The sequence below is a fragment of the Mastomys coucha genome, unplaced genomic scaffold (assembly GCF_008632895.1).
Source record: "Mastomys coucha isolate ucsf_1 unplaced genomic scaffold, UCSF_Mcou_1 pScaffold20, whole genome shotgun sequence".
NCBI lineage: Eukaryota > Metazoa > Chordata > Mammalia > Rodentia > Muridae > Mastomys > Mastomys coucha.
The window spans coordinates 78,613,896-78,626,733 of record NW_022196903.1 but is presented as its reverse complement, the minus strand read 5'-3'; the positions used below and the strand labels follow the sequence as shown (position 1 = coordinate 78,626,733).

General features: G+C 41.9%; 1 protein-coding gene across 2 annotated transcripts in view; it reads left to right on the top strand.

Annotated features, from left to right (window-relative positions):
- The first annotated feature begins 3,431 nt into the window (after nucleotides 1-3,431).
- Nucleotides 3,432-12,838, top strand: part of Exoc6b (exocyst complex component 6B) — a 472,818-nt gene continuing 463,411 nt past the window's right edge. For both annotated transcript variants that reach the window (XM_031382365.1, XM_031382364.1), the window contains exon 1: nucleotides 3,432-3,654. In XM_031382365.1, coding sequence (XP_031238225.1) covers nucleotides 3,545-3,654 — 110 coding nt within the window. In that variant the 5' untranslated portion in view covers nucleotides 3,432-3,544. The remainder of the gene's footprint in view (nucleotides 3,655-12,838) is intronic.

Here is a 12,838-nt window from a genome sequence, read left to right as displayed (position 1 = left end):
ACCAGGAATATCCATGGTACACAGATGTGCATTTTAGATAAATGTTTGCATTTATAAAGTAAATCTAAAAAGCAAAACTGAGTAGGGTCAGGCATGGTGGTGAATGCCTTTAATTCTAGCAGAGTTCAATAGATCTCTGTGAGTTTGAGGCCAGCTTGGTCTACCTAGTGTAAAGCACAAAATAAAAAAAATCTAAAGGAGTGGGAATAAAGTCTAAGTTTTGTGCCTTGCTTTTTCCACTTAAACTATCAAGTATCTTTTCCGTTTTATATAAAGATTTATTTTTAATTTTCTGAATATGAGTGCTTTGCCTGCATCTATGTTCATGCAGCCCTTGTGTGCCTGGTGCCTGCCTACAGAGGCTAGAAGAAGGCACTGGATTCCTTGGAACTGGAGTTACAAATGGTTGTGAGCTACTATGTGAGTGCTGTGTCCTCTGTAAGAGCAGCAAATGCTCTTAACTGCTGGGCTATTTCTTCAGCCCCAAGCATCTTTCTTTTTTAATCAACAGTTAATACAGTCCTATGTCTGTGGCCCAAGTCACTTACTCTCAGCCTTCTCTTTGCTTCTTCAGAGCCTTCTTTGATAGCAACCCTGTTCTCTGTAATGCCCAACCTGCCTGCTCTCTAGTAAGTCTTCAAAATCCTCCTCCTCCTTCTCCTCCTCCTTCTCCTCCTCCTCCTCTTCCTCTTCTTCCTCCTCCTCTTACACACACACACACACACACACACACACACACACACACACATACACACACACACACAAGTAAAAACACATTCTGGGAAGTTTATGAAATGCAAGTGACTGGATCAGAGTTTCCAGAGGTAAGATCTCTAGTCTTTATTTAAAATTCACAAATGTGTTTCTAGGTGCTTTTGAGTCATGGTCTGTTAGATTAGTGGAACTTTAGAATAAAATACAAATGCACTCACTCTGGGGCACAATTTTTCTCTAAGGTATATTGCTAACCTCATTTCCTTCCTGCTTCTCTTCCTTCTTTCTTTTCCTTTCTTTCTTCAGTAGGGTCTCACTCTACAGCCCAGGCTGGCATGGAACTCACCATAAACCCCAGTATGTACTCTAACTCATAGTGATCTTCCTGTCTCACTCCTCCACTGGTGTTGACATCTGCCTGCCTCTGCCTCCAATGTGCTGGGATTAATGACATGTGTCCACTTAGTACCCATCTGGCTACTAAGGATGCTTGTAAAAGCTACAAGGCATCATATTTTTCATTTACACCAAACTACAGATGATACAAATGTATGTATACATCGGAATATATAGTTTAAATGAAGTTAAGCCACTTGGCTGACAATGCTCCCTTCAAGAGCCGTAAACTACCTAATTAAAAAAAAAAAATCCAGTACTAGATATGAGAAGCCACCTTTCGAATTGTTGGTCAGGGTAGCCCAAGAGATTCCTGAAACAATAGAGGTTATTGCCATTGCCCATGGTTGCCAGAGGTTGAGGCCAAATCTCTATTGCTGAAGAAACCATGTAGTTTGAATATAGGACCCAGAGCTGGATCTGCCCTAAAAACCTCCTCCCTGAGGACTAACTTTCATAGAACTGGAAGGTGCTATGCAGAGTACTAATAGAGGGAGGCAACCAATAGGCCTAAGAACTATAGTAATTACCAGCATAGTCAGAGATCCCCAATAGTGGCCCTCATACTTTGGTGGTAACCAGAAGATATCTAATTGGATTTAAATCCCACTTAGCAGGGGGAAAAGTCATGGCCTGGTGTTGAAGCCTAGTCAACTAGCTGAGGCTAGTGAGGTTGTGGATCTTAGAGGAGAACCTACTACTGCTACTTTATTAAACCATTGTAATCGCCAATCACATTCTAAATAACCTTATAGCCACAGTTTAAGTGTAGGTCCTAACCTGGAAGAAGCCTCTCCTTGCAACAGGAAGTGACCTTTCCAGAAAACCACAAGTGGTCAGAATGCAGGGAAGAACTCAGTATGGGGTTCTCAGCCTCAGAAGACACATCTACAACATAACTCCTGCACCCAAGGCTCAGTGAACATTTCTGAAGAGAGGGCCAGAAAGATTTCAAAAGCCAGAGGATCAGGAAATGTGCTGTGAGACTATGTTTCCTAAAAATGACAGGGAAGATTCACCTATGAACTACAGGCAACTAAAAGATTCTGAGAGAGAGAGAGAAAGAGAGAGAGAGAGAAAGAGAGAGAGAGAAAGAGAAAGAGAGGAAGAGAGAGAGAGAAGGAGAGGGGAGAGGGGAGAGGGGAGAGGGGAGAGGGGAGAGGGGATAGTGGAGAGGGGAGAGTGTCTTTCTTCATGGGAGCCTCCTAAGTTGGTTATCCAGTACCAAGTGGCCAGCCTTGAAATCACATACATGCAACACTGAAAAACTCAGCAGGTTGTAGCTGTATATTTATGTGTGCACACACACCCACATCCTCACACACAATTAGAGAAGAGATGGCCAGGGTTTTGGGAGGGTGTTGTGGAGTGGGAGGTGAAGGGTACATAGGTAAACTGGAAAGAAGAAAAAAGAAAGGAGAAAAATGTTGTAATTTTATTTTAATAATTATAAAAAAGTCAGATGTGGTGGTAGATGTCTTTAAATACAGAACTTTTGAGGACAGAGGCAGGTAGGTCTCTGTGAGTTCAGGGCCAACTTGATCTACCTAGTGAGTTTTTGTTCTATCTAGGACTGCATAATGAGACCCCTTCTCAAGAAAAAAGAAAAGAAAGGAAAGCTGGTTATGGTGGCTCTTGCTTAATCATAGGAAATGATTAAGAGGTGGAGGCAGAAACAGTCAGTACTGAAAACATACATACAAGTCACATTATAAAAATTGAACATATTTAGGAATATATATGTTGATATGCATAAATATATGCACATAATAACAGTGAATATAGAGGCCATAATTTGAAGAGGAGTGGGAGAGGGGTATATAGGAGGCTTTGAAGGGAGTAAAGGGAAGGGAGAAATCTTGTAAGTATTTTATAATCTTAAAAAAAAAAAAAGAGAGGTGGAGGCAGGATGATCACGAGTTCAAGGCCAGTTTAGGCTTCATATTTAAGGGCTGGAGAGAAGACTCAGCTGATAAGAAGACTTATACTTCTTCAACCACCTGTAATTCCAGTCCCAGGTGATCTGACACCCTCTTCTGATTTCCTTGGGCACCATGCATACATGTAGTGCACAGACATACATAGAAGCAAAATACAAGATACTCATATACATTTAAAAAAATGTGCGGAGTTAGTACCACTGTCTGATTTGGTGTCACTGTATACACGCGTCGTAAAGTGCTCTGGATCTATACCAAGGTAGTGGCAATTTGCACAGATCCAATGTGTGAATGGGCAGACCCCAATGTAGCCTGACCCAGAGAACTACGAATCCCAGTGGGCTGTGCGCGACGCTCGCGGCCGGGCTGACGCCAGGGGGCGTGGCATCCGAGGGCGGGGTCGCGCTGCGGGGTGCTGGCCCAGCGGCCGCAGATCCTGGGCTGAGGGATCGTGGGGTACTCGCGGAGAGAGGGCCGCGCGGCAGCGCCCTGCGATGGAGCGGGCGAAGATGGCGGAGGAGAGCCTGGAGACGGCGGCGGAGCACGAGCGGATCCTGAGGGAGATCGAGAGCACAGACACGGCCTGCATCGGGCCCACGCTCAGGTACTGGGGCGGGGCCGGGTCTGCTGGAGCGGGCGGAGCGCGGCGGCTGGCTGTGGGTAGAGTCGCGGGTGTCCCGCGTCCTGGGCGAGGCCCTGCTGGGGAGCTTCTCGGAGGAGAAAGGGTGAGGCGCGGCTCTGCTGGGCCGCCGCTCCCTTTGGTTAGCTGCTCTTCGGTCAGGAGCAAGCGCCGGCTCTGCGCGCGGTGGAACTGCCCATCACAGGTCCTCCGAGAGCGTCCCGGTTTTCTCGGTCCTGGAGGAAGTGTCCTCCCACCTTCCCTCGCCGGAGAGCCCAGCTCGTGAGGACGACCCAGTGCAGGGGTAGTCTCAGGACCTTGCCACTACCTGGACATGTTCTTTGGACATGTTCTTTGCTCCCTCCCCTGACACCTTCTCGGAGAGCTTCCACCTGCATTGCCCGTGGAGATGTCAGAACATACCCGGTCTTTCTCAGCTTAATTACCTTGCACTTGTTACACAGAGCGCGAGGCATTGTGTGAATTAATGTGCAAATATGTCAATGGAAGCCATTGAGCAATCCTACCGCTGGGGTACAGTTACCGTTCCCCTGTATCAGATGAGGCACCGGGAAGAGGAGTGACTCGTCCAAGGTCGCAGGGGAAGGGAAATGGGTTTCTAGTTCCCAGCTCAGGCACTCTGCACTGGACACCCTGCCTTTCTGTCTTTTTAATTTTTTTTTTTTTTTTTTTTTTTTTTTTGTGGAGTTGTGGATAGAACACAGTGTCTTGCAGTGTGCCAGGCAAGCCCTCTTCAGCTTGTGTGCACAGCCCACAGATTCTTCGCTACTTTTGTTCTGCCTTAGTTGGGGATTGCCATCTGCTGTACTTCCTGTTGAAAATTATTCAGCAAGCCCAATTTTGAACCCCCCCCCCCCCAGTTTCCTGGTGTCCTAGAAATAGTTCCTCCCAGTCCTTTCCTGCGGTACTTTCTGGTCTCTGTTCAGTGCATGAGTTGAAAAATCATCTTTACCCCTTCTTGTACAATGTCGGATCAGTGTGCCTCCATCCGTAGCGCATCACTAATCAGTGCTTACATTTTCGTGGGGAGAACTGACCCAGTCACAAGTGACCGAAGGGTGGGGACTTTTACTTTTAGCTTCATTTGCACAGCTTTCTTTTCCAGGCTCCATTATTGGTGCCAATCAAGTTTTCTTAGTGTCATTCCTGGAAATTACTGTCCTCCTAGTTTGTCTTTCCTCCCTCCCTGCCCTCCTCCCTTTCTGTTAAGTATTGAACCCAGGGCCTTGGAATGCCACATAGTGCTTTACCACTGAGTTGCACCCCATTACCCCTCGCCCCCCCAAGGTGATTTTTAACTCCCATTTTGTTTTTTGTTTTGTTTTGTTTTTCGAGACAGGGTTTCTCTGTGTAGCCCTGGTTGTCCTGGAACTCACTCTGTAGACCAAGCTGGCCTCAAACTCAGGAATCCGCCTGCCTCTGCCTCCCAAGTGCTGGGATTAAAGGCATGTGCCACCGCTGCCCTGTTCTAACTCCCATTTTTTTTTTTTTTTTATTGTGCCAGTTCTTTCACAGAATTGCTTCCTTTTCCTCTGTATCACTATGATGACCACGATCTTGGTTATGCTTCTCTCATTTACCTGAAAGGCCAGTGATTTACATTTCATAGTTCTTTATAAAAGCCCAGTGTCGCTCACTAATATTCTCCTAAATATGTTATTAGTGGCTATTACTATTTGGCTTTCAGTAACTAAAGTGATATTAGAGTGACTGAAAATGTTATGTTAAGAAATTTGTCTGCTGAATCAACAGAGTTTTAGGAAGGATTCCTTGTCAGGACACCATCCATGTTGTCTTGACTTGCTTGTGGTTTCTGGTTGCTGTTGTTTTATGTAATAAATAACTTTAGTTTAGTATCATAAATTTAGATTACTATGACTTAGTATGTTAACTCTCAGTGAAATAGTAGTACATTTTATCTTTTAGTTTTAGCATGGGAGATGTAGTTTTCTGTATTCCAGGCTGTCTTCATACTTGCTGTCTAGCTGAGAATACCCTTGAACTTCTGCTCTTCATCATACCCACAGTTCCTAAGAGCTGGGATTATAGTTTAGCATCATTAAACTTAGTTTTATCACAATCATGCTAGAGATTGACCAGGCTTGCTACTGCCTGTTAGGTGAGCATTTGACCAACTGAGCTATATGTCCAGCACCAGTAGTGTGTTATTTGTATAAACTGAATTTTGCTGTTTAATTTTCTTGGCTTTAATAATACATTGTAATTTAATCATGTTGGTATCTTGGCTTTAGTAATATATATATTACAATTTAAACATGTTACCTCTTCTCCCCAAATTTTCTCATCTGATTCTGTGAGAGTGTGTGAATTAAGAAGTCTTTTACTTTATGGGGACATTGTTAATAACAATTAAAAAGGTGCAGGAACTATCGCATGACCCTATTAGTTTTGGTTGCTTTCTCTGGCTATATTGTTAGAAGATTTGAATTAAAATTTTTTAATGTTCATGTTTGTATGTGTGTATGTATGTATGTGTTTGTGTACACACACATGCTGATGCCATAGCACACTCCGGAGGTCAGAGGAAACTTGCAGGGTATGTTCTTTTCTTCTCCCATGTGAGTTCAGAGGATTGATATCCTGTCGCTAGGCTCCGCAACAAGTGCCTTTACCCACTGAACCAGAAACCTGCTATTTCTGGCCCAAGGATTTGTTTTATTTATTTATTTGGTTTTTTGAGACATGGTTTCTCTATTATGTAGCTCTCTCTGTCTTAGAACTTAGCAAATAGATCAGGCTGACCCCTAAACTCACAGAAATCTGCCTGTCTTTACCTCTCCAACTGCGATTAACGGCATGCACCAACCACGCGTGGCTGAGAACTTCTTTTGAGACTGTGGCATAGAGATACAACCACACTTAAACCCTTGACTAAAGAGAGCCTTCCGTTATGGAGGTCCTCCTCAGTTCAGCTTGGGACGGTCACTTCTTGATCAGTGAAGAAGGAAGGGAACACCTGCCTAACCATATCAACCCAGTCAACCATTGTGATCAGTGGGGTTACAGACGTCACAAGCAGATTACCCTCATGTCCCAAGTACAAACATTCTGATTCTAAAACAGTTATGTATATAAACAATAGCTCATGCTTTCAGTTTTCAAATTCCATGTCTATATTTTGACTCTTTTAAAAATTATTTATGTATGTTAGTGTTCTGCCTGCATGCATGTCTGAATGAGGGTGACAGATCCCCTGGAACAGGTGCTACGGATAGTTGTGAGCTGCTGTGTGGATATTGGGAATTGAACCTGGGTCCTGTGGAAGAGTAGGTAGTGCTCTTAAACCCTGCTGAGCCATCTCTCCATCTTTTATACATCACATTTAACTAATAGTAGTCATTTCCTTATTTTGATTGTCAGAACAATTAACATTCATTCACTCTAAATGTATCTAAATTTTTGTTTTAAAAATTTTAACTTGAATAATGACACACATTGCCATTTAAGAAGTAGTTTTTAGGTGGGTGTGGAGGCTCATGCCTGTAATCCCAGAACTTGAATGGTGGAGGCAGGAAGATAGGCAGCTCAGAGCCACCCTCGCCTACACAGCAAGTTCAAGACCAGCCTGGGGTATGTGAAATCCTGTCTTAAAAAACTAGCTTAGTTGAGATATAATTCATATAACATGATTTGCATATTGTTTAGAATGTATAACTGAATGACTTGCAGTATATTCACAGAGTTGTGCAACAATCACCATAGTATAATTTAGAACTGTTTTTATCTTTTCCCTAAGAAACACATTCTATAAGAGCCACTTTTCATTTTGTTTCCTTTCCTCCATGCCATTCTTATTTTCCTCTTACTTTTTGTTGTTGTTGTTGTTGTTCAGGGATGTCCTTGAACTTGTTATGACTTTGAATTCTAGTATCTTTTGCCTCCATCTTCTAAGTGCTGGGATTACAGGTGTGCACCACCACACCCAGCTTCTTTCTTGCTTTCTTTAATGGATTTTGCTATTTTAGACATCTGGACATTTTGTGTAAACAGACTTATGCAAGAATTATTATTATTTTGTTACTAGGGTAATGTTTTCAAGGTATGAGTATGTATATGTACTTCATTTCTTTTTATTGCTGAATAACACTCCATTTTATGGACATACTTTTTATCCATAAAATTTTATTTGTTCATTAAATTGGCACATATTTTGATCATTTTCATTTTGTAGTTGTTATGAACAATGACCTATGTTTTGTTTTTTTTTGTGTAGACATATGTTTTCATTTCTGGAGTTCAGAACAAGCAGTTGGGGTCATTGTGGAGCTTCAGTGCAGCTGCAGAGTGTTCCAAATGTCCAGTGGTGTAAGGGTGATTTGGCCGTCTGCTTGACTGATAGCCCTATTGCTGAAGGCAACTAGAACAAGGGAGGGTCTAGCAGCTGCCAGTTAGGAAATCAGATTGCCCCATTCTCCAAGATTTTCACTTATTTATACAAAAATAGATATCAGAAGGATGTTTCATTTTTATCTTTGAGACAAGGTCTTTGGTAACCTAGGCTGGCCTTTAAATTGCTATATAGTTGAGGCTGCCCTTGAATTCCTAATATATTCCTGCCTTTAACTCCCTTGAGTAGGAACCAAAAGAATCTATCATATTAATACTGAGTTTTAGCAGGTTGGTAGTGTTTAACAGTTTGTAGCATCTGGTCAGCCAAAGAAAGTCCTGTTGTCAATTTTAATGTGAAAGAAATATATGAAAGTCTTTTAGTAGATTCCTTGGTAGTCATTGAAGGAAAAGACATCACTCATTATAGGTTACTTATAGGTTATATATTATAGGTTAATTATTTTTATAATAGTAATCTCTTTAGTAATAATATTTTATTTTTAAGTTATGATTGAAATTATTATTGCTGTGCATGTATGATATGTGTAGGGGTGCCATGTGCCATGGAGGCTTGTGGAATCAGGATTATTATGTGTGTGATGCATGTGGGGGTGCATCCACGCTATAGAGCTTGGGCGGAGGTCAGGGGCAGATTTATGGAATTAGTTCTCTTTCCAATTCCAGATATTGGTCTCAAGCCATCAGACTTTCAGCACATGCTGAAAAGGCCATCTTGACCATCTTCTTTAAAAAATATTTTCAAAATTATACTTTATCTGTTTATTTTTGGGAATATGCCACAATGTGTGGGCATATGAAGATCAGAGGACAACTTGTGTGAGTCACTTCTCTCTTTCTACCAAGGGGATCCCAGGGATTGAACTCTAGTGTGTGGGAAGTGTCTTTGAAACCCATTGAGCCATCTCACTAGGCCTGAGAATTTTATTTTTTATTTAATTTTTTAATTTTATGTGTATGTGTATGTCTATGTACTATGTGTTTGTTCAGTGCCTGTAGATGCCAGAAGACAATGTTGGATCCCCTGGAGCTGGAGTTACAGACTGTTGCTAGTGGCTGCTGGGAATTGAACACCATTTTTGTGGAAGAGAAGCCAGTGCTTTTTAACCACTATGCTATCTTTCTGGCCCCTCTGATTTTCTTGACAGGACTCAGAGTTTAGGCTGGCTATGTGAACTCAGTGTGTACCTCAGGATAACCTTGAACTGCTGATCATACTGTTTTCACCTCCCAAAAGGCTGGAATTAAAGCCGTGAGTCACCTAACATTCTCTGAGTTCAAGACCAGAAAATTGTTTTTTCCACAAGTTCCTGACCAAGAAGGCTCTGTGTAATGTTACCATATTTCCATATAGTAGATTGAACAATGCGTTCTGAGTAAGGTTTTATGGTTAGCTTTGGTGAAAACATATAGTAGAACCAGTTCTCAGTTACTGTTCTACTGTTGTAAAGAGATACCATGACCAAGGCAACACTTGTAAAAGAAAACATTTAATTAGGGGCTTGCCTACATTGTAGAGGATTAGACCATTATCATCAAAGCAGAAAGTATGACAGTGTTCAGGCAGGCATGGTGCTGGAGAAGTAACTGAAAGCATTATATCCTGCTCAGTAGGTAATGGGCAGAGAGGGAGACAGACAGAGACAGACAGAGAGATACTGGGTCTTTTGAAACCTCAAGGCTCACCCCTACTGGTTCACCTCCTCCAACAAGGACACACCTCTTCCAATAAGGTCACACCTCCTAGTCCTTGTAAACACATCATCAGGTGTGGACTAAGCATGCAAATACATGAACCTATCATCGGGGAACATTCTCATTCAAAGCACCACAACCAGTGTGCAGTTTATGAAAGTAAAGTAATAAGTTACTTCCTTAGTGCAGCATGTGTCCAGTCTCTGTGGTTTCTAATCTGGATGAATGTGTGCACTGTGTGTGTGTGTGTGAAGTATGGATGTATGTTAGTTTTAAATATATAGCTAGGTTTGCTAAGAAGTGAGTATCACTAAGTTTAGGTTATATATTTTTCTGTCCCACCTCTACTGTTCTGCCCAGGTAAAGTACAGGGATACCTGAGTGTGCTACAACCACTGTGGGGCAGAGCCAGCTCTCCTGCCTTTGGAGTTAGCTGTCCCACCATCTCAGGTGAGGAGTGGGCCAATTCTCAGTCCTTGGATGTCAATATGGCCCCAGGCAGCAGCCCTTATCAGGGACATCTGCGTGTACTTTGATGGTAACATGGCTCACGGACTTTGACACAGACCCCTGTTGTCACAGGGCCATGGACCCAGACATAGATAGCTCTTAGAGACAGACTGCATTTGACAATCACTATAACCTCAGGTGGCAGCGAAGGCTACTTACATCAGGCTGATCCTCACTACTCTCATGTCTCCAGTTCCTCCTCTCTTTGTAGTGCCCAAACTATTCTGTGTCTCTTTCTCTCCCATTTCTTCATTGCATACTTGCTCATCGTAGTGGCACCTGTGCTGCCACCTGTGCGTCAGCAATGACATCTTCTTTTGAAAGGTATGATGGTTAAATGTTTGTCCAACCCAAAGATTTCAAAGGAAATAAACCCCTAGCCAAAGTTAGATACAGCTTGGAAAAACTGTAATTCAATATAGAGTTGTCCAATCTCATGGTTGAACAACCACAACAAACAACTTAGAGAGATTATCAAATAGGCCAGTGATGAGAAGTAAACAGAGCAGGACATGTTGAGTCAAGTGTGGGTCTCCAACTCTGCAGGTACTGCTCGACTGCCTGGGCTAGGATGCAGCTCTGGGGGTCACAGCAACTCACACAGTAGTCAGTTTTCTCAAAGGAAGAAGGTATGGGCCCACTGGCACTTGTATTTGTTATAGGATCTACTGGTGGACAGCATAACTCACCATTTCCTTAGGAGCAAGAACAGCAATGCCTCATTGTAGTGCATGGCTTTCCTTCCTTTCCCATCTCTTCACCACCTGTCCGCCTGCTTCTTTCTCTTCCATTGCTCCACCGCCTACTTGTTTGCTTACATTCTCCTGGCCCAACAAAGGTCAGGCTGCTCATTTGTTTTATGTGGAACTCCGGGTTCTTGTATCTAGGTGCCCTACCACCACCCTATCTACTACACTTTTTTATTGAAAATGAGAAGAATTGTTCTTTCTGAAAGTTGGAGTTGATGGAGAAAAGGGTTTACTGCAAATAGTGTGTGTGTGTGTGTGTGTGTATGTATGTGTGTGTGTGTGTGTATGTGTGTGTGTGTTAAGGAAGGACAATTGTACACTCCTAAGGGTGGGTAAAGACTTCTCAAGATAATGGCTCAGGTCAGCTTTCCATCCAGAAAAGATCATTTTTATGCAGCAGGAAATTGCCAAGTGTTTCTTGCATTCTAGGGAAAGAATATCTTTTTAAGTAAGGGCTTTATTTTGTTTAAACTTTTAAGTCAGTTTTAAAGTATAAGTGTCTATATGTGTGACTAGTACTGAATCAGATAGTGGCTTTTTTTCAGTAGTTACATGAAAAAAATACTTGATATCACTAATCATCAGGGAGATGAAATTGATACTGCAATGAGATATCATATCATTACCTCATACCTATTCAGATGGTCATTATGAGAAAGACAAAAGAAGCACAGCTTGGTGATGCACGACTTAATCCCAGTATTTGGGAGGTGGAAGCAGAAGAACCAGGAATTCAGGATCAGCCTTAGCTACATAGCGAGCTCAAGACCAGCCTACACTATATAAGACCATGATTAAACAAAGAAAGAAAAGAAAAAAAGAAAAAAGAAAAAAGACAATGTAGGTGTTGGTAAAGATCTAATGAAAATCTCTCTAGACTGCTGGTGGAATTATGCCTTGGTACAACCATTATGGAAAACAGTTAAAAGAGTTAAAAGTAGAACCAATATGATTCAGCAATAGATGAAGGTAACATGGTGTTTACAAGCATGCATGTATACACATAGTAGAAGGCCACTCATAGTAAACGAAGGGAATCCTGTTGTTTTTGACAACATGATTTAATCTGGAAGACATTTTATTAAATGAAGTAAGCCTAGAATTTAAGGACAAAAACTGCATGTGAAATAACTCATAATACAGTGTAAAAAAGTTGAATTCAGAGACTGGCTAGAATGGTGGCTGTCAGAGGCTGCCTATGGGGAGAAGGAGATGCTGGTCAAAGGCTACAAAGTTTCAGTCAGGCTGAGTATATTCTAGAGGTGTATTGTGCAACATGGTTACTATAAGTAATAATATAGCTCTTTAGAGTGGTCCAGTGATTGATGTTCTACCACAGGCTTTTCTACAAACTCCCTCTAACAAAACTAGACTGTAATAGAATTGAATGGAAAACCCCTTGCAATAGAATTGTTTACTTTCATACCAAGAAGGTTGAGAGAGCATCAAGATCTGCATGTGATGTGTGTCCATTCTGTCCTTGAGGGGTTTGTACTATGAGACTTAGTCATATGAGAACATCTAAAACAGAAGAACAGGTCAGCATGCTCTGTGGTGAATCCACATATGCTAAATGCATTCATGACAGGATTCAGCATGCTTTCCCTATTGAGAAGCAGAAATCACTGTGAAAGTACTGTAGCCTAGAATTAGAAAGCTAAATAAACACAAAGTCTTTTTAAGTAATAAGAAAAAAATCTATACTTGAAAATTGCAATAAAAAGTGATAAGTATGAGAAGTGATGTCTGGTTACCTTGACTTAGTCATTTCTTAATGTTTTTGTATCAAGACATGCTCATTGTAAATTTATCAGTCAGTTACATTT